This window comes from Oncorhynchus clarkii, chromosome 3, assembly GCF_045791955.1.
Source record: "Oncorhynchus clarkii lewisi isolate Uvic-CL-2024 chromosome 3, UVic_Ocla_1.0, whole genome shotgun sequence".
Classification (NCBI taxonomy): Eukaryota; Metazoa; Chordata; class Actinopteri; order Salmoniformes; family Salmonidae; genus Oncorhynchus; species Oncorhynchus clarkii.
Window position 1 is genome coordinate 82,688,005 of NC_092149.1, and position 21,870 is coordinate 82,709,874.

The following is a 21,870-nucleotide window of genomic DNA, read 5'->3' on the forward strand; positions in this document are numbered from 1 at the left end:
CGTCAGTGATCTTCAGGTCGGAAAGTCGTTGCTCTAGTTCCCGAGTTGAATTCTTAGTTGGATGACGGTTTAAAACGATATTTCCCAGTCCGGGCTATTTTTTTAAAGGAGTTTCCAGTTGTTTTAAAGACGCTGTGGTCCGAAGTCGGAGATTTAAAAGTTGCCAGTTTCGAGTTCCTAGTTGTTCTGAACGCGGCATAACCAACAGCGCACAACAGAGCGCTTTTGGCTAGAGTACACGTGCCTGCTACAGAGTGGGCACACTCGCTCTAATATAACGCAGACATTGTTGTGAGAAAACCATCAGTAGAGTTGAAAATGCGATGGAAACCCATTTGATTAAGTTATATTTTTTATTCAGTACACGGGAATTTAACAGTAAAAGTTATTTGTATGGGTACTGCGTCATCAAGCAAAGTCAACTTGATAAAAAAACACATATCTTCTGGAAAAAAATGCGCATATAATCCTTCTCCAATTTCGATGGAAACCTAGGTACTGGAACACTAACATTCTTATAGTTGCTCTATTTGAACAGGAATTTCTGAGATATCCTTATCACCAAACGATAAGGCTGAACAACTTTTACATGGCACAGAATAAATTAGGATATAAATGTTAATAAATGTACACCTAACAGTTTTGAAGATATTGACGCTTGTTTATAATATTTTCGTAGGTTTTGTTACGTTTATCCATGGGTCTCGTGTCTGCGCTCCAGTCCGTCATTGTCATGGCAACGGTAAACAGAGGAAGAGGTGAGTTGAAGAGACGAAACTTTATAGTTTACAGGAGCCAAGAGAAACGACTAGCAAAACATGTCGGATGTTGGATCAGAGGATTTTGATGATGATCAGGGTTACCTTGGAGTGAGTAAAAGTGTGCTGTAACTTGGTAAAAAAAACTCAGCAATCCGATTTTGAGCTAGCAATGCCAATTTAACGTTAGCTAGCTAACTTTAACAGCTAACGTTACTTGCGCTTACGCAACATTGACAGAACGATGTAATTGACTGACACAGGAATATGAAGGGGACCGAAATGAAGCTGGAGAGAGACATGGGGTCGGGAGAGCTGTCCTACCCAATGGAGACACTTACCAAGGAATGTATGAAAACGGGAAAAGGTCTGGCCAGGTAACTGTCACCATAAATAATAGTATTGGTTGATTCCTAATATTTGTTGTTTCCTTTGACCATTTCCTTGACTATTTCCGTGTGTCCCAGGGAACATACCGATTTAAGAATGGGGCCAGGTACATTGGAGAATATTATCAGAACCTGAAGCACGGACAGGGTATCTTCTACTACCCAGATGGATCCAAATATGAAGGTCTGTCTGTCTGTCTGTCTGTCTGTCTGTCTGTCTGTCTGTCTGTCTGTCTGTCTGTCTGTCTGTCATATACGCCCCTACCCTCTCTCTCTCTCTCTCTCTCTTTCTCTCAGGCAGCTGGGTTGATGACCAGCGCCAGGGCCATGGCCTCTACACATACCCCAACCAAGACACATATGAAGGAGAGTGGTTACACCATCAAAGGTAGTTAGAGTTGGGCGCTATCCAGATTCTCATACCTTCATACCGTTTCTGTATTTAGGCAACAGGGTAGAGCTCTGCTACCCAACCTGAGCCCGACATTATACATCGGGTAGGACCTGTTTTTCATAAATAACTAGGATAGGACCTGTTTTCCATCAATAACTAGGATACGACCTGCTTTTTATCAATAACTAGGGTAGGACCTGTTTTTCCATCAATAACTAGGGTAGGACCTGTTTTTCATCAATAACTAGGGTAGGACCTGTTTTTCATCAATAACTAGGGTAGGACCTGTTTTTCATCAATAACTAGGGTAGGACCTGTTTTCCATCAATAACTAATGTAGGACCTGTTTTCCATCAATAACTAGGGTAGGACCTGTTTTTCATCAATAACTAGGGTAGGAACTGTTTTTCATCAATAACTAGGGTAGGACCTGTTTTTCATCAATAACTAGGGTAGGACCTGTTTTTCATCAATAACTAGGGTAGGACCTGTTTTTCATCAATAACTAGGGTAGGACCTGTTTTCTATCAATAACTAGGCTAGGGCCTGTTTTTTTATCAATAACTAGGGTAGGACCTGTTTTTCATCAATAACTAGGGTAGGGCCTGTTTTTCATCAATAACTAGGGTAGGGCCTGTTTTTCATCAATCACTCTATTGAGACATATAGCAGACTTGTTGAAAAATATGTTGTTGATCTCCTTAAGAACAAACAGGAGTACAAATCTTTACATAATTTACCTCAGGATGAAAAACAAGCTTTGCTTGATTTACAATCCGATACGTCAGTCCTTACAGGGCGGGTTGGTTGTACTCATGGATAGGACAGTTTATGTAAATGAGTGTCATAGACAACTATTTGACAACACCTTTTACAATAAACTCAGAAGTGACCCCACTGTCCAATCTCAGAACATGATCTTTACTGTCCTAGATGAAGTTCTGGTCAGATATCCAAAACAGAACACAACTTTTTGGCTATTCAACACTAAAATTGCCACTTTTTATACTTTGACGAAATTACACTAGAATGTTACAAAACCTCCAGGGCGCCCTATTGTAGTGGCCATTGATGCAGTAATGACCCCTCTATCGACTTTTGTTGACTTTTTTATTAGACCACTTGCAGAACAGCTCCCCGTTGTAAAGGACACCAGCAGTATGATCTCAGAATAGCTCCCCTCCTTTGTAAAGGACACCAGCAGTATGGTCTCAGAACAGCTCCCCTCCTAAAGGACACCAGCAGTATGGTCTCAGAACAGCTCCCCTCCTAAAGGACACCAGCAGTATGGTCTCAGAACATCTCCCCTCCTAAAGGACACCAGCAGTATGGTCTCAGAACAGCTCCCCTCCTAAAGGACACCAGCAGTATGGTCTCAGAACAGCTCCCCTCCTAAAGGACACCAGCAGTATGGTCTCAGAACAGCTCCCCTCCTTTGTAAAGGACACCAGCAGTATGATCTCAGAACAGCTCCCCTCCTAAAGGACACCAGCAGTATGATCTCAGAACAGCTCTCCTCCTTTGTAAAGGACACCAGCAGTATGATCTCAGAACAGCTCCCCTCCTTTGTAAAGGACACCAGCAGTATGGTCTCAGAATAGCTCCCCTCCTTTGTAAAGGACACCAGCAGTATGATCTCAGAACAGCTCCCCTCCTTTGTAAAGGACACCAGCAGTATGGTCTCAGAACAGCTCCCCTCCTAAAGGACACCAGCAGTATGATCTCAGAACAGCTCCCCTCCTTTGTAAAGGACACCAGCAGTATGATCTCAGAACAGCTCCCCTCCTTTGTAAAGGACACCAGCAGTATGGTCTCAGAATAGCTCCCCTCCTTTGTAAAGGACACCAGCAGTATGATCTCAGAACAGCTCCCCTCCTTTGTAAAGGACACCAGCAGTATGATCTCAGAACAGCTCCCCTCCTTTGTAAAGGACACCAGCAGTATGATCTCAGAACAGCTAGCCTCCTTTGTAAAGGACACCAGCAGTATGATCTCTATTATTGAATCTCTTGATCCTCTCCCGGAGAATACTTTGTTAGTTACGTTTGATGTTGAGTCGTTATACACAAATATTCCACACGAGGGCGGTATTGAAGCAATGGAACATTTTCTTCTGCAACGTGACCCAAATGAACTACCGTCCAGTGCATGCATTGTAACATTGGCTGAAATAGTACTCACACACAACTACTTCGTGTTTCTAAATGATTTCTTTATTCAGACGGAGGGTACTGCTATGGGATCCCCCATGGCTCCTAACTTTGCTTATGTGTATGTGGGTTACATGGAGAAACAGTCTATTTTCAATCCTCTCAAAAATGTTTTCTTGCCTCACATCATTATTTGGAAACGGTATATTGGTGATATTTTTGTTCTATGGAGGGGTGACGCAAAACAGCTCAGGGTGTTGTATGCTTTTCTTAACTCCTGTTCTGAGCATCTGAGATTTACTATGCATTCTGATACACGTCAAATCAGTTTTCTTGATCTTCTGATCTTGTGTGAAGATAATGTTCTATACACTGATCTTTACAGGAAGCCTACTGATCGTAAACAGTTTGTTGAGGACCGATAGTTGTCACCCACTTCCCTTGAAAAACAGTCTTCCCTACAGCCAATTCTGTCGAATCAAAAGAATTTGTAAAAACCAACCCGATTTTGACAGACATATGGCTTAGACTCAAATAATATTCAAGGAGACAGGGTGTAGCAATAGTGATGTTACACAGGAAACGGAAACCAGTTGTTACTTACGTTATTAATGTGCTGGTTGACAACATGCCTAGTAAAGTTTGTGACTACAACAAAAAAGCATATTGAAACAGAGGGTACAACATTGGTCAGATTAATACTGCCATTGAGAAAATTCAAAACATAACATGACCTTTTTCCAAGGTCAGTCTCGCAAAAATAAGCATTCTTGCGTTCTAACTACCCGCTATTCAAAGTGCTCTGATCAAATTAAGGGAATCGTTCACAAACATTGGCACATTCTAAGATCCGATGATAGTCTCGGTAATGTGTTTTGGTGGCAGCGGTGCTCAAAAGAACCTGGATCTCATCGACGTAAATGAAGAATTACATCACAGGCGGCAGTTTGAAAAAGTGCCGCGTTTAAAGGCTAGTCGTCTCGCCGAACGTCAACGTTAGCTAGCTATCGTGAGTGACTCTATGCTAAACTCTAGCTGGCTATTGGATACAAGCAGATTCGTGAGTAGCTAATGTTCCATTCTACAACTAAATCGCCATGGAAAATGCACTGAAACCTCCGGGAAAAATATACACTGCTCAAAAAAATAAAGGGAACACTTAAACAACACAATGTAACTCCAAGTCAATCACACTTCTGTGAAATCAAACTGTCCACTTAGGAAGCAACACTGATTGACGATACATTTCACATGCTGTTGTGCAAATGGAATAGACAACAGGTGGAAATTATAGGCAATTAGCAAATCAAATCAAATCAAATTTTATTTGTCACATACACATGGTTAGCAGATGTTAATGCGAGTGTAGCGAAATGCTTGTGCTTCTAGTTCCGACAATGCAGTAATAACCAACAAGTAATCTAACTAACAATTCCAAAACTACTGTCTTGTATACAGTGTAAGGGGATAAGAATATGTACATAAGGATATATGAATGAGTGATGGTACAGAGCAGCATAGGCAGGATACAGTAGATGGTATCGAGTACAGTATATACATATGAGATGAGTATGTAAACAAAGTGGAATAGTTAAAGTGGCTAGTGATACATGTATTACATAAGGATGCAGTCGATGATATAGAGTACAGTATATACGTATGCATATGAGATGAATAATGTAGGGTAAGTAACATTATATAAGGTAGCGTTGTTTAAAGTGGCTAGTGATATATTTACATCATTTCCTATCAATTCCCATTATTAAAGTGGCTGGAGTGAGTCAGTGTCATTGTCAGTGTGTTGGCAGCAGCCACTCAATGTTAGTGGTGGCTGTTTAACAGTCTGATGGCCTTGAGATAGAAGCTGTTTTTCAGTCTCTCGGTCCCAGCTTTGATGCACCTGTACTGACCTCGCCTTCTGGATGATAGCGGGGTGAACAGGCAATGGCTCGGGTGGTTGATGTCCTTGATGATCTTTATGGCCTTCCTGTGACATCGGGTGGTGTAGGTGTCCTGGAGGGCAGGTAGTTTGCCCCCGGTGATGCGTTGTGCAGACCTCACTACCCTCTGGAGAGCCTTACGGTTGAGGGCGGAGCAGTTGCCGTACCAGGCGGTGATACAGCCCGACAGGATGCTCTCGATTGTGCATCTGTAGAAGTTTGTGAGTGCTTTTGGTGACAAGCCAAATTTCTTCAGCCTCCTGAGGTTGAAGAGGCGCTGCTGCGCCTTCTTCACGATGCTGTCTGTGTGAGTGGACCAATTCAGTTTGTCTGTGATGTGTATGCCGAGGAACTTAAAACTTGCTACCCTCTCCACTACTGTTCCATCGATGTGGATCGGGGGGTGTTCCCTCTGCTGTTTCCTGAAGTCCACAATCATCTGCTTAGTTTTGTTGACGTTGAGTGTGAGGTTATTTTCCTGACACCACACTCCGAGGGCCCTCACCTCCTCCCTGTAGGCCGTCTCGTCGTTGTTGGTAATCAAGCCTACCAAGACACCCCCAATAAAGGAGTGGTTCTGCAGGTGGGGACCACAGACCACTTCTCAGTTCCTATGCTTCCTGGCTGATGTTTTGGTCACTTTTGAATGCTGGCGGTGCTTTACTCTAGTGGTAGCATGAGACGGAGTCTACAACCCACACCAGTGGCTCAGTTAGTGCAGCTCATCCAGGATGGCACATCAATGCGAGCTGTGGCAAGAAGGTTTGCTGTGTCTGTCAGCGTAGTGTCCAGAGCATGGAGCCGCTACCAGGAGACAGGCCAGTACATCAGGAGACGTGGAGGAGGCTGTAGGAGGGCAACAACCCAGCAGCAGGACCGCTACCTCCGCCTTTGTGCAAGGAGGAGCACTGCCAGAGCCCTGCAAAATGACCTCCAGCAGGCCCCAAATGTGCATGTGTCTGCTCAAACGGTCAGAAACAGACTCCATGAGGGTGGTATGAGGGCCCGACGTCCACAGGTGGGGGTTGTGCTTACAGCCCAACACCGTGCCGGACGTTTTTCATTTGCCAGAGAACACCAAGATTGGCAAATTCGCCACTGACGCCCTGTGCTCTTCACAGATGAAAGCACGTTCACACTGAGCACATGTGACAGACGTGACAGTCTGGAGACGCCGTGGAGAACGTTATGCCTCCTGCAACATCCTCCAGCATGACCGATTTGGCGGTGGGTCAATCATGGTGTGGGGTGGCATTTCTTTGGGGGGCCGCACAGCCCTCCATGTGCTCGCCAGAGGTAGCCTGACTGCCACTAGGTACCGATATGAGATCCTCAGACCCCTTGTGAGACCATATGCTGGTGCGGTTGGCCCTGGGTTCCTCCTAATGCAAGACAATGCTAGACCTCATGTGGCTGGAGTGTGTCAGCAGTTCCTGCAAGAGGAAGGCATTGATGCTATGGACTGGCCCGCCCGTTCCCCAGACCTGAATCCAATTGAGCACATCTGGGACATCATGTCTCGCTCCATCCACCAACGCCACGTTGCACCACAGACTGTCCAGGAGTTGGCGGATGCTTTTGTCCAGGTCTGGGAGGAGATCCCTCAGGAGACCATCCGCCACCTCATCAGGAGCATGCCCAGGCGTTGTAGGGAGGTCATACAGGCACGTGGAGGCCACACACACTACTGAGCCTCATTTTGACTTGTTTTAAGGACATTACATCAAAGTTGGATCAGCCTGTAGTGTGGTTTTCCACTTTAATTTTGAGTGTGACTCCAAATCCAAACCTCCATTGATCATTTTTTGTGTGATTTTGTTGTCACAACTATGTAAAGAAAAAAGTATTTCAATCAGATCTAGGATGTGTTATTTTAGTGTTCCCTTTATTTTTTTGAGCAGTGTATTTTTACCCCTTTTTCTCCCCAATTGTGGTCTCCAATTAAGTCTTGTTCCATTGCTGCAACTCCTGTCCGGACTCAAGAGCTGTGCGTCCTCCGACACACAATCCAACCAAGCCGCACCGCTTCTTGACACAATGCCCACTTAACCTGGAAGCCAGTCGCACCAATGTGTCAGAGCGGACAGGCACATCCCTGCTGGCCAAACCCTCCCCTAACCCAGACGATGCTGGACCAATTGTACGCTGCCCCATGGGTCTCCCAGTCACAGCTGGCTGTGACAGAGCCTGGACTAGTGGCCACTGAGATGCAGTGCCTTAGACCACTGGGCCACACGGAAGCCCCCGAACTGTCTTAATTTTAATTAGACTTTACTAACAACAAAAGGGGCTTTGTGTTGGAGCCTATTTCTTCCTCTTTAAGAAATAAGAGGTGGGCCTACCTGTTTGACTGATGAAATTAGGCTATATCCATAGATTTGTCGGTCAATTCCTCCACCCATGCACTCTTTAAAGGTCAGTGAAGGGCTGTTAAGTTTAAAAATGAGAGGGTATACCATAAGCCTACCTTTTATTAAAGAAAATGTTTTTAAAAAAGAGCACAGGCCTACCATTTGTTAGCTTAAGATTTTGAAGAAAATTAAACGGGTCCAATTACAGTATATAAAGTAATTTATAACAGCGCTTTGGTCCGCAATGCTTTATGCTAGAAACAAGCTGTCAAATACCCAGGAAAGACGTGACTCCGATGCATATGGGGATATCATTGTTTTGTTTCTCTGACATTCAGAGGCTGACTTTGCTTGGGAAGTCATCTAATTCTGTCACTATCAATTTGTTAAGCTATTCACTTTCTGTACAATAGAAGATGTTTAAACCCAGACAGCTTTGAGGGAAACACTTGTGACCTTCTCTCGTTGGGTTAAGCCACGGACCAAGAGTTGCCAGCAGTTAAAGCTCACATTTTTCTGCGTCGGTAGACCTACTCTGTCTGTGGTGGACAGGTAGACCTACTCTGTTTGGGGTAGGCCTAACTTTTGAAAGTACCATGCTCAGATTCCTAATGACGTCTCAGATTTAATTAATTGCAAACAGTGACAGCTTTGTTGCAAACAAGATACACTGATTTGGCATTAGAGAAATATTATTACATGAGCAAATAGTCCTCTCTCTGTGAATGCTTAGCCTGTAGGCCTAATTTTGTTAATTTGTAAGGTATTAAAAATAAGATTCCGCTAATATGTAAAATTACTTAGAATTGCATGACATTTTTAATTAAAGGAAACATTTTTCTCGAACCTGCAAATACGATGATAGATTCATGCTATGCTTTTACTATAAATGAGATCTTTCCACCCCTACTCTTGTCCAGGGTGGTTTATGAACCCACAACCTTCTGGCCCGCAGCCCTGTGCTCTATAAATAGTCCTGTGTTGCCCATATAATGCTGACAGGATGAAGTTTCTAAAACTGGATATCTCAGGCTCTGTTCTGTCCAGGAAGTGAGGGTAAACTGTATATCTCAGGCTCTGTTCTGTCCAGGAAGTGAGGGTAAACTGTATATCTCAGGCTCTGTTCTGTCCAAGAAGTGAGGGTAAACGGTATATCTCAGGCTCTGTTCTGTCCAAGAAGTGAGGGTAAACGGTATATCTCAGGCTCTGTTCTGTCCAGGAAGTGAGGGTAAACGGTATATCCCAGGCTCTGTTCTGTCCAAGAAGTGAGGGTAAACGGTATATCTCAGGCTCTGTTCTGTCCAGGAAGTGAGGGTAAACGGTATATCCCAGGCTCTGTTCTGTCCAAGAAGTGAGGGTAAACGGTATATCTCAGGCTCTGTTCTGTCCAGGAAGTGAGGGTAAACGGTATATCTCAGGCTCTGTTCTGTCCAGGAAGTGAGGGTAAACGGTAGACATGTTCTCTGCCACCCACTTCTGTTTTTAATTATTATTTTGGGTGTAGGGGAGGGTCACTTGTTTTGCTTTTTTCAAGCGATCAGGGAGAGTTTTGGTCAAATATATTTTTCTGAAGGGAGGGCCATTCATTTTCATTTCAGAGAGCTTCATTTTTCTCCATCTAACCTTTTTTTATTATGAATAAAGTTCACTCCCTCCCATCAACGGTAGTTACTGCTGTGACAATACAGTTCATTGTTTAAGAAATAGGGCAACTGTACATGACAGAGGTCAAACCTTTTCCTTGTACCTGTAATAGGAATTTACAGGTGAACTAAAAGTTGAGCAGTCGTTGGTAAAGCCAATCTAAATCATCCCGGTTTAATTATAAGTTGCAACAGGGAGACACCATCCAGCACAGAAGCAGAGGACATATCGAACTGGCCTCTTGGTAACAGGCCTGTTACAGTATATTACAGGAACATGGAAAAGGTTTGACTCTGTCAAGTTCATATCCCCGAGCTGACAAGGTACAAATCTGTCGTTCTGCCCCTGAACAGGCAGTTAACCCACTGTTCCTAGGCCGTCATTGAAAATAAGAATTTGTTCTTAACTGACTTGCCTAGTTAAATAAAGGTAAAATAAATATGCTAATCAAATATACTGTATTTGCCAAATGCTTCATAAACAACAGTGACTTACAGGTCATTTTCCAACAATGCAGAGTAAAATAAATTGAAATAGTTACAAAAGGAATAAATACTTAGTGAATAACGAGTAAAAAATAACATGGCTATATAGAGGGAGTACCAGTACAGAGTTGATGTGCAGGGGTAATTTAGGTAGCTATATACATAGAGGTAACATGCCTAAGCAACAGGATAGATAATAGGGAGTAGCAGCAGCGTGAGCGTGTGTGAGTGGTGTCAGTATGCATGTGTGCGTGTGTGTGTGTGTGAGTGTGTGGGTAGAGTCCAGTGTGTGCGCATAGAGTCCGTGCAGAAGGGTCAATGCACGTAGTACGCTTAGCCATTTGATTAACTAATTAGCAGTCTTAACACCCCTGAGGGGCCCCCGTGTTGATGGTCAGCATGGTGGATGGGTTGTCACCTTGGCGTTCTTGGACATGGGGTCTATGGTAGTCTGCCTTGAAACAAGTTGGTATTACAGACCGGATCAGGGATAGGTTGAAAATGTCAGTGAAGACACTTGCCAGCTGGTCAACTCATGCTCAGAGTACGTGTCCTGTTATTCCATTTGGCTCCGTGGCCTTGCTAATTTGAACCTGTTTAAAGGTGTTACTCACTTTGGCTACGGAGAGCGAGATCACACAGTCGCCCGGAACAACTGATGCTCTCATGCATGGTTCAGGTTTGCTTCCCTCGAAGCGAGCATAGAAGGCATTCAGTTCGTCTGGTAGGCTCGCGTCCCTGGGCAATTCGAGGCTGGGTTTCCCTTTGTAATCCATGATAATTTGCATGCCCTGCCACATCCGTCGTGCGTCAGTGTTGCCTGTTTGACGGCTCATTGGAGGTCGTAGTGGTATTTCTTATAAGTGTCCGGATTAGTGTCCCGCTCCTTGAAAGCGGCAGCTGTGGCCTTTAACTTCTCACATTGCTGTTGTTGCCTCTAATCCATGGCTTCTGGTTGGGGTACTTACGGTCACTGTAGGGACGTCGTCATCGATGCACTCTTTAATGAAGCTGGCGACTGATGCAGTTAACTCCTCAATGTTATTGGCTGAATCCTGGAACATATTCCAGTCTGTGCTAGGGAAACAGTCTTGTAGATTAGCATACTTTTAATTGGACCCCTTCTGCATTGAGCACGTCACTGTTACTTCGTGTTTTGAGTTTTTGCTTGTAAGCAGGAAGCAGAAGGAGAGAGTTATGGTCCGATTTGCCAAAGGGAAGGCGAGGGAGGGCCTCGTATGCGTTTCAGTGTGTGGAGTAAAGGTGATGTAGAGTTTTGTCGCCTCTTGTTGCAGAAGTGACATGCTGGTAAACACGAGGTAAGACGGATTTCAGTTTCTCCCTGCATTAAAATCACCGACCAGGAGAAACGGCCTCTCTGAATGTGCATTTTCTTGTTTGCTTACGGTGCTTTACAGCTCGTTGAGTGCGGTCTTAGTGCCAGCATCGTTTTGTGGTGATAAATAGACAGTTTTAATCTATATTTTTAAAATCTATCTTATGTAAATAGTATGGTCTGCAGCTCCTCATGAGGTATTCTAACAGGCAGCTGTTGTCCTCCCTTCGTCCTCCCCGAGTCTGCCGTCGGGTCATGACGACGCATAGAAAACAGCACCAAGTGTACTGTAAACATCCGTACTGTAAACACCAGCTCGAGAGTCTTGTAAGAAGTTTTTTTTTTTTTAAAGTGCAGGGACTTTGTCAGTGTCACGTTCTGACCATAGTTCTGTTATTTTATTATTGGTTTTAGTACGGTCAGGGCGTGAGTTGGGGTGGGCAGTCTGTTTGTTTTTCTGTGTTGGTTTTTGTGTTCGGCCTAGTATGGTTCTCAATCAGAGGCAGGTGTCGTTAGTTGTCTCTGATTGAGAATCATACTTAGGTAGCCTGGGTTTCACTTTTGGTTTGTGGGTGTTTGTTTTCCGTGTGAGTGTTTGTTGCCACGCGGTACTGGTTCGGTTTTGTTTGTTTCACGGTTATTGTTTTGTATTTTGTAGTGTTCAAGTTTATGTCTTAAAATAAACATTATGGACACTTCCCACACTGCGCATTGGTCCTCCGATCCTTCTCGCTACTCCTCCTCAGAAGAGGAGGAAGAATGCCGTTACAGTCAGCTGCTACAGAATCACATTGTTTCACAGAATACAATATTAATCCGTGTGTCCTCGGACCTCCAGTCAGGTGTCAATCTCTATCAACAGATGTGAGTTTAATCCATAACATTACGTGTAGTGACTGTCAACCAGTGTTACAAACAACACTGAACATCATGTGTATTACATAAAGGGGAAATATATAAATGGGCAAAACATTATGTTAATCATTCTTAAATTAATATTGAAGCGTTTATTTACAAAATGCATTTGTGTTTTTTTCATCAGTAATGAAAGTTTATGTGTACCTTTATGTGTGTGTAATATTTTGTATTCGTAGATTTTAGATGTGTGGGTTTATATGTCCATTGTTCAGATGGAATGGAATGTTTGTATCCTGTATCTTTAACATACAAAATCGAAACCATCATAAATCTAGCCTCATGCTGTAGTGTTTGGTTGGAGTTAGGCCTCTGGATTACTTTTGAACAGAGTCCAGATCTCATATTACTGTACTGATTTAAAAAAAAATGTAAATAGATTTTTTTTTTTTTTAAATGTTGATGTCACAAATGTATCATTTGTACAGTTCTTTATTAAAAACAGTATGTGTGACGTTTGACTGTCTAAAGTAGTGGCCCCTTTTTATGCCGGTGATGTACATGTTGGATAAAAAATATCACGACAGGCCTGATGGAAGACAGAAAATGTGTCGGTAAACTTTCGAAATGTCGAAAAAACAAACTACGCTATAGAGAAAGTGGGATGTTTTTGTGTCTGTAAAATTAATTGTGCGAGAAATTTCGGTGGAAACGCTTTTATGTCAAAATATTGATATAATAACCATTGTATCGAAGTAAACTTGGGAGTCACGCAATGACATGTTGTGTGGTCCTCCCAGTATGACACATCGGGAAAGCATACAGTTTATTAGGTTCCAGAACTTCACAGGGTGGTGAACGAGCACGGTGATGAGCTTGATGCTACTTTACAATAAATATCGATGGTCTTATTCCGATGACATGATGATCGATGCTTGACTGCTGTTTGACAAATAAAAATATTCTCGCTCTTATCCATAATAATCTCATCATGTAGACTAGCCTACCTGCGCACAGTACCTGCGAGCTGTAGTTCGCACGTGTCAATACCAGAGTGGGCACGTTCGCTATTTAACGCAATATGCTTTGTGACAAAACCATCAGTAGGAATGAACATGGGATGGATGTTTTTATGCGGATTTTTTTGAAATTTTCGCATTAAAATACTTCGCCAATTGGATGGAAACCTAGCTACTCAGGCAAATATATCTAATTTTGCAACAACAACGTGATTGTTTGTCTCTGAAATGATACCATCAAGTGATAGACATGTATTTGTTTGACATCTATCATTGAACAACCCCATTCCATGATTAGGTGGTGAAAAAACACACATCTCTTTAAACCCCAAAAAAGTGAATTTACCAACATTTCTGATAATGGTTATACATATAGAATGAAACGTATTCATATTAAATATTCCTATTACAGTCCCCCACCTGATCTTACCACTCTTTGTCTTTATAATACCAGAAACGGACAAGGTATATACCACTACAACGACACAGGTTCCAGGTACATGGGAACGTGGGTGATGGGCAAGATGGAGTCAGCAGGAGAATTCATCCACCTGAACCACAGATACCAGGGCAACTTCCTCAACAACAATGTAAGTCAGCCCAGAAGGAATCTGACATGATTAAAGGAAAAACACGGACTTAAATGAAAACAATAACCACATAACACAGCATGATCAAATCAAATAGGACATGTTTAGTTACAAGTTTATCAGCATACAACAAGATCGTTGTGTACTAGCATATATAAACGGTCACTGTCAGCCATTTGTGTTTCAGCCGTCAGGCCCAGGGAAGTATGTGTTTGAAATTGGCTGTGAGCAGCATGGAGAATACCTACAGGTGGATCAGGTATGACCACTACCACATATTTGCATATGCAGAAATTGCAATGATATGATAAAATAACCTGTACAAGAGCAGAATGTCTCTCTAGCTAGCAAATGTTTGTTGTTTGAAGTATCTGGAAGAGATCATGACAAAAGACACTTAACAGAGAGCTGCTTCTCTCTCTTGACTAAAACTCCAGCCTGCATCAGATGAGGAGAATGGTAAACATGGGAAAGCCCAGAAGTCCAGGTCTCCCTACCCTGGCCACGGGGAGGGCTATTTTTCCATAGGGGCTTCAGGAGAGGAGGTGCCACAGCAACTACTAGAGTGCTGCTGTGCTGTCCCTTTGTTGTAGAATAGTAGTTCCACTTCCTGTGTCCATTTGTTGCATGACGCCCTTTAGTGGTTGATTGATGCAAAGATAAAGCTTTTTTTTCCCCTCAACAATTCTCAAAATGCTATTGGGCTTAGTCTGTTAAAGTGCATACACCTAGATATTTGCATGATTATCATCCTTCATGATATTGTAACAGTAGTCATGGATCCACTGTTTGTCTTCTAGTCTCTCTGTGTGTTTTTTGGCTGAGTTGTGCACTGGAGTTTTAGATGTTTTGAGGCTTGCCGTGCTTTAGAAGGAGCTGTTTTTGAACAATTTAACCATCTAATAGGAAGCACTACACAGATCTAACACAATGACAGCGAAACACTTACAGCACGGCATTGCACTTAAAACATCCCAACTGTGTCCGTAGAAGAGGAAATTAAAATAGATGCATAAAGGTGCTTTAGGCAGAAATGGCCAACCTTTTCTTGACCTCTGTTACTGCTTCTCCATGGACAACAGGACAGAGGGGATGCCGAGGAGGATGAGACAGTATCCACCATGGTCCTAAAGTGGAAGCCCAAGGCTGTCACGGGCCTGTCCCTCTGGACCCCAGCCAAAGATCCATCCTCGGGTGAGCAGGACCCTTTACGTATCCTGTAGTAGTGTGTATCACGTGTGACTGTGAAGAGAGTACCTTGTCTGAGGAATAATTATTATTATTATTATTTTTTTTTACATGTATCAATTAAAATAGTTTTTCTATCAACAGACGGAGAAGGACTGGCCTCTGCAGACGAGAAAGGGGGATCCAAACCTCCCACTCCAGAGACCTGAGACCTTGCCAGATTCGCACAGCAAACACACATTTCAATAATAAAGACATCTCTCTCATAATTACTGGGCTGATTAATAAGAGTCACTGAGGAATTATTTGAGTATGAAAAGGTTTGATGTGATTATAAAACATCTCCAATTGACTGTGTGGTTTAGCCAGGGTAGAAAATATGGGTAAAAGTTTAATGAATATTGCCACCCGGTGGGGAAATCCAGAATAACGACCACTTAGTTTAGGTGTTACGTCATCATCATGCGACGAGCGGAAACGCATGCGGAAAGCGCAGAGAGGAATGTGTCTCTGCTAGGCAAAACGTGTTTCTACGTTAATTTGTTGGAAACATGGCGCCGGTACAACAAGAACCAGAGATCCAGTTCGCTCAAAGATTGGCTTCTAATGAGAGGCCCATGCGAACAAAAGCCATCAAGAAGCTAAGAAAATATATTCGTGTTAGGTCACAGAAAATCCAAGGTAAGGCTAACGAGGTTACCAGGAAAATGGACCACGCGCTTGGCTTCCACACACGCAGCTTGTCTGCCTCATCTCTTCGTGATCCTAGCTTAGCTACCTTCGATTCGTTTGTGCACGTTAAACCAATTTGATTTATATAGTTTTAACAATACAATAGTGGACTCGTTAGAGCACGAAAAATGATATAAAAGAGCTTAGAATGTAACACATCAAAGAAAATGATCACATTTGGTCGGGAATACAAATTGTATGGGCCCAGTGACGATGCGAGCAACAATGTTGCCATCTCTTTTCATAGTTGTGATTTTTGTCTCTAGTTGTTTGACCGGCACTTGCCTTCTCTCCAGGTGGGTTTGAAGGTGACGAGTTACTCAAACTATGGAAAGGCCTCTTTTATTGCCTGTGGATGCAGGACAAGCCACTTCTTCAGGTAAGTCGTAGCCACTGTGACCCAACTTATTTGCATTCACGTTTTAAAAAAAAAAGGTTTAAACTAGAAGAGTTGATACACAAAATACTCGGACTATAAATTGCTTGATTATGATTTTTGCCAACAGGAGGAGCTGTCGAATCAGATCTCTGGCCTGATACACAGCTTCCAGAACATCCAGAGCCGTAAGGCCTCATTTTTATTACGTACTACTATGTATCCAATATTGTCTTTAAAAAGTTACCCACGGGTCTGGGAACAAATGTTCTGAGAGTTTTGACAGACCTTATACAGAACGTGTACTCCAATTTCAATATCTGTTCCTGTTTTTACATTGCTTTTTTTTAATCCTTTTTTTGTAGAGTTTATGTTTCTGGAGACCTTCCTGCAGACCATCAAAAGAGAATGGACTGGCATTGACAGGCTTCGCATGGATAAGTTCTTCCAGGTCAGCATATTCATCCAATCAAATGTTATCAGCATTTCCTTACGCAATAAATCATCATGTATCGTTTTGGAGGATAAACAGAAAATATTTTGTACGTGAAAGAAATTACAAATCCTTTTTTTTGTCATTCTCTCCGACGGACAGCTGGTTCGTTTCGTGTTCAGGAACACTTTTGAGATGATGAAGAGGAAAGAATGGGAGACCAGGTGGGTGACGCTTTGACCCTTGACCCGTTTAAAAAAAAAAACTTGAAAACACTTGACAAACGTACATTTTGGGGGTGTACTGTCCCTTTAAGTCTTTGTGCCTGCATGCTTCCTGTGACGTTAGATCGAGTTGTTCTGTCTTTCTACAGTGTGGTGACCAGGTTTCTGGAGCTCCTGACTGCCCAGGTCCTCCACAGCTCCAGCGGGGCTCCCTGTGGATTACAGTTCCACATACTGGACATCTATATGACCGAGCTGGCTGCAGTCGGCTCAGCTGAGGTATCAACTGGTTATTTTAATGCCCCAAGAGATGCGTTAGGTTCACTTTGTTGTTTACGATTAGAGTTATAATTGGGAGGTAATAAATCAACCAATACATCCACATTTAAGGATAGGGAAGTAATGAGACTTAAGTTTGATAAAGATCTGTCATTTTGATTGGGTGTTAGGTGGTCCTATTGGGTGAGTGAGCTGGTTGTATGCTGATTTGTTCCATTTCCACCACAGTTGAATGACTGGTTGTGGTTTGCATGTGATTACAGCTCACAGCGGCTCAGAACATGACATTCATTGACCCTTTCTGCAAAACAGCGTCTAAAACGAAAGAGTAAGTTTTACAGGGACATTTTTGGGGAGGGGTCAAGATAATCACCTCTACCTTTTATAATGAGTTTCAACCCTTCCTGCACATTCCCTCTGTCTCAGTCGGATCTTGCTCAGGGCTATCTGCAGCAGCATTTTCAGCGCCATCGTGGACCAGGCTCCCTTCGCCATTGAAGACCTGTTGAAGGAAGTGAAGGCTACAGGTGGAGGGGCTGAGGAGTCCGACTCGGGACAGGCTTCTGAAGAGGAGGAGGGGCTAGAGAAGGATCCCCCCAAGGGCAAAAAAACTGCAAAGGAAGCCCTCAAGAAAAACACTGGAGGGCAGACCAATGGTAGGCATTGAAATCCTAAGAGCCATAATTTATGGATCAGCTTTAGCTTGAATACCACAAGTATTGTTGCATTATATGGAAGTATCTTATTACTGACACAAAGCCTGTATTTGCAAATGTCCAGATATAATCCATAAGTCTTGTTCTCATTTTCATTTGTGGTTTTAGGTACTGTGTCAACTGAGGAAGATGATGATGATGATGAAGAAGATGGTCTGGGCGATGAAGACGATGACGAAATGCTTCACATGGAGAGTGACTCCGAGTCTGAGATGCCAGATGACGCGGGGATCGGACCTGTTCTCCAGTTTGACTACCTTAGCCTGGCAGACCGGCTGTTTGGGCTAGCCAGACGCAGCAACACCCCTAGCCACAACAGACAGAGACTGTACAAAGTCGTCAAGACGTAAGTAAACACACACACACACACACGTAAATTAGAAATCCTTGATATGGACACTGATGAAGAGGAGTTGGTTCAGTTTGTGTATTGACTGACACCTCTTCTCTCCCTCTGTTCTCCTGCAGTCTCCGGGATCTCAGTGAAGGTAGGAATCCCGATGGTCATAACTTTCATCAGCGTGTGCCCATGATAGATGCGCAAGGAAAGCTGACGTCTCTCTCTCTCTCTCCCTCCCTTTGTCTCCTCTCTTTCTCTCTCTCAGGAGTCTTTCCACAGGATGAGTACCCAGAGGAGGTGTCGACAGATGAGGACGATGATGAAATGTTTGGCAGCAGAAAGAGGATGAAACGAGGACGAGGCTTCGGGGAGGAGGAGGAGGAAGAAGAGAGCTCACCAGCCAAGAAATGGAAAGGTACCTAAAACCCCTGTATTTAAACGATCGTCTTTGATCTTCAGTTCTTTTACTGCATCATTTATTGGTTGTTCTTACATCATCGATGTCTTGTACTTAAGGCAAGAAAAAAGACTCCAAAGCAAGAACGTCTGACCAGACTGCCGCAACAGATGACAGCAAACCAGCAGAGACTCCCGGAGACTCCAATAACAAGAAGAAGAAGAAGAAGAAGAGGAGGAGGAAGAAGAAGAAGACGACTGGAGAGGTGAAGACTGAAGAGCAGAACGGGGTGGCGGCGAAGTCGGAGGTTAAGGTTGAGGAGGACACAACTCCTGCTTCTGCACCGCAGACGGCAGACTCTAAAGATGCAGAGACGGAGCCCTCTATCCCAGCCAAGGGCACCGATACAGGAGCGTCTCTCCTGAAGGAGAAGGCAAAGGTGGTAGCCATGGAGACAGGGGTCCAATCAGGAACTCCACAGGATGTAGTGGTAGGTAACCTGTCATCTGTCACAGTCATGGAGGTAGACCAGAAGAAACAATCAGAAACTCCGGTACCAGACGCCACATCTTCCAAGAAGAAAAATATCAAGAAGCCTAAAACGCCTGCACCGAAGCAGAAGGAAGAGGTAGCAGAACCAGCAAAGTCTGCCCCTGAGACTGCTACTACCACCCCAAGCAGGAGAAAAAATACCAAGCAGGAGCCTGAGGAGCAGACCACCGTAGAGGAAGTTGAAATGGCGTTAGAAACAGTAGACGAGACCACGGCCACCCCACCGAAGAAGAAGAGGAGGAGGAGGAGGAACAAGGTTAAACGGAACGCTGAGACAGACACAACACAGGTGGACCTTGAACCAGACTCTACCCCAGCCGAGGAGCCTCCAGTTGACCTCCGCATCGCCGCCACTCCCCTGAAAAAGAAGAAACTAAAGGTGGCAAAGGCGGGAGAGGAGAGCGCCGGGGGTGAAACACGGCCAGGAACTGAAGCAGACGTCCTTGTTGTAGACACCAAGGTGGAGCCGGCGTGTGTCGCTACATCAACCCCGCTCAAGAAGAAGAAACATGCCACGGCCGAAGAACAGAGTGTGGAGGCCGAAGGTGAAACCCCGCCGAAAGCAGACGCAAACCTCACACTGATCGACGCTGAGGTACAGACGCTGGAGGCCGCCACACCTACCCCACTCAAGAAGAAGAAACATGCCACGGCTGAGGTACAGACGCTGGAGGCCGCCACACCTACCCCACTCAAGAAGAAGAAATATGCCACGGCTGAGGTACAGACGCTGGAGGCCGCCACACCTACCCCACTCAAGAAGAAGAAATATGCCACGGCTGAGGTACAGACGCTGGAGGCCGCCACACCTACCCCACTCAAGAAGAAGAAATATGCCACGGCTGAGGTACAGACGCTGGAGGCCGCCACACCTACCCCACTCAAGAAGAAGAAACATGCCACGGCTGAGGTACAGACGCTGGAGGCCGCCACACCTACCCCACTCAAGAAGAAGAAACATCCCACGGCTGAGGTACAGACGCTGGAGGCCGCCACACCTACCCCACTCAATAAGAAGAATAAAAGCTCTGGACTGGTAGAGCAGGAGCCAGAGACCACGACAGTGGAGGAGAGCGTGTCAGAGGAGCAGCCTACAGATGCTGACCTGGACACGCCCCTGAAGAAAGGGAAGAAGAAGAGGAAGGTCCCGGTAGTGATAGAGTTCGAGGCTGAGGTCAACGGGATGGCTGGAGGCAAGAAAGCCAAACTGAGCAACGTGAGTTTTAAGTTAACATTAACTTCACTTCCTAGGCCCAGGTTGAGTCAGCCTGACACATTTGATAGCTGTCCCCACCATCAAATATGCAAATAGTTAGAAAGTAAGTAGCTACACTAAATGCGTACCATTTTAGTTAGATGAGCGCTAGTAAGCTGTGTTCGCTAGCAGCCATTGAACAGGTTTCCAGTTAATGAGCTTGTTTTAACTTTTTGTTTCCTCGTCTCTTCAGGACAGCAGAGAGCTTTCCACGCCGGTGAGCGCCAAGAAAACAAAAAAAATGACTCCCAAGAAGGCAGGGGCGGAGTCTGACTTCATCACGTTCCAGAACCATGCCACCATCCCTACTCCCCTTTTCTTCAAGACCACCAAGGGAAGTCCCAGCACACCGCTATCCAGCAAGAAGGTACTGGTTCAAAACCTACAGTCTTATTATTTCAGCAAGTTACTCCCTCACCATCTGTCCTTAACTTCTGTTTACAAATGTGAATTCCTCGTGATATTTTATCCTTTTTTTTTCCACAGAAGAAGTGTCCGACTCCAAAGTCCGAATCCAAGAAGGTTACCTTCGGACTCAATAAAAACAAAACTGCAGGTATTCGAGGGCAGGATAGCACCTTATTTGGACTCTATAATTACCTTGTAATGACCTATATATCTTCTGTTATCAGCGATAATCTAGTTTCCAGGTCCTCATTTCTTTGTCGTTCCATAGTTTTGATGAGACTTTCCTATTTGTTTTTTTGCCCATTCATGATCCCCAGAGTTCAGGAAGACTGACCGCAGCCTGCTGGTGAGTCCAGAGGGGTCATCCCGAGTGCCCTTTGACCCCCAGCAGAAGCCCCTGTTTGGGGTCCTGAAGTCCCCAGAGGCCTCTCTTACCAAAAGCACTAAGAAGACCAAGAGCACCCTGAAAACCACCCCCAAACGCCCCACCGCGGCTGACTTCTTCTAGTCTTCTGTGAGGAGACTGGCGAGACAGATGACCGTCCCACCCCCACTGTTTGTCTGCCAGGAATATATAATTATAAACTGAATATCCACAGATTCCCCCGTTGGGAAGAGAGTGATCTTGATATACAAATGTTTTTTTGTTTTTTTTTGTCATTTCAAATTTTCCGTGTTTTGCTGTTCTGTGGGTGAGCAAGTTTTCAAATAAAGACTCACTTCCTCATTTTAGTGAACCTGTCGAACTGTGGGTGTTTCTTCTTCCGCCAGTCTTTTAGTTTTGAGCCAGACAGCATGTTTTTTGTGTGTTAAACAGCACTACATTCTTGCTTTGCCGAAGAATATAGGATTTGGTTGTTGGCGTGGGGGATTATCGGATTATTATATTATTATATATCCCAATCAACATTTGTATTTCTTTTTTTTTCTCCCAAGGGTTTGGAAACAAATTTAAACACGTACACACTTCATCAGCACAGTCATACACTTTGACTTATTCTACATTTTGTTGTTAACAGCCTGAATATACCGCATTAGGACAAAGTGAAACATGTTTGA

The 21,870-nt window shown here is 44.0% G+C and overlaps 2 protein-coding genes across 3 annotated transcripts; both read left to right on the plus strand.

Annotated features, from left to right (window-relative positions):
* The first annotated feature begins 752 nt into the window (after positions 1-752).
* LOC139405517 (radial spoke head component 1) lies at positions 753-15,353 on the plus strand. Its single transcript, XM_071147920.1, has 8 exons — positions 753-869; positions 1,022-1,135; positions 1,226-1,331; positions 1,445-1,535; positions 13,776-13,911; positions 14,099-14,170; positions 14,994-15,105; positions 15,244-15,353. Exons 1-8 carry the CDS (start codon positions 819-821, stop codon positions 15,306-15,308), a joined length of 747 nt encoding a protein of 248 aa, XP_071004021.1. The 5' UTR covers positions 753-818; the 3' UTR covers positions 15,309-15,353.
* Positions 15,354-15,561: 208 nt separating this feature from the next.
* On the plus strand, positions 15,562-21,543 carry LOC139405516 (ribosomal RNA processing protein 1 homolog B-like). Of its 2 annotated transcripts, none has more exons than XM_071147918.1 (15): positions 15,562-15,780; positions 16,128-16,210; positions 16,338-16,395; positions 16,573-16,658; positions 16,803-16,864; positions 17,014-17,143; positions 17,407-17,471; positions 17,570-17,799; positions 17,968-18,205; positions 18,328-18,347; positions 18,465-18,614; positions 18,716-20,364; positions 20,597-20,770; positions 20,890-20,959; positions 21,129-21,543. In XM_071147918.1, the coding sequence occupies exons 1-15, from the start codon at positions 15,651-15,653 to the stop codon at positions 21,317-21,319; spliced, it is 3,336 nt and encodes a 1,111-aa protein (XP_071004019.1). In that variant the 5' UTR covers positions 15,562-15,650; the 3' UTR covers positions 21,320-21,543. The 2 variants fall into 2 exon arrangements, with proteins under 2 accessions (XP_071004019.1, XP_071004020.1); XM_071147919.1 differs by having other exon boundaries at positions 20,893-20,959.
* The last annotated feature ends 327 nt before the right edge of the window (positions 21,544-21,870 follow it).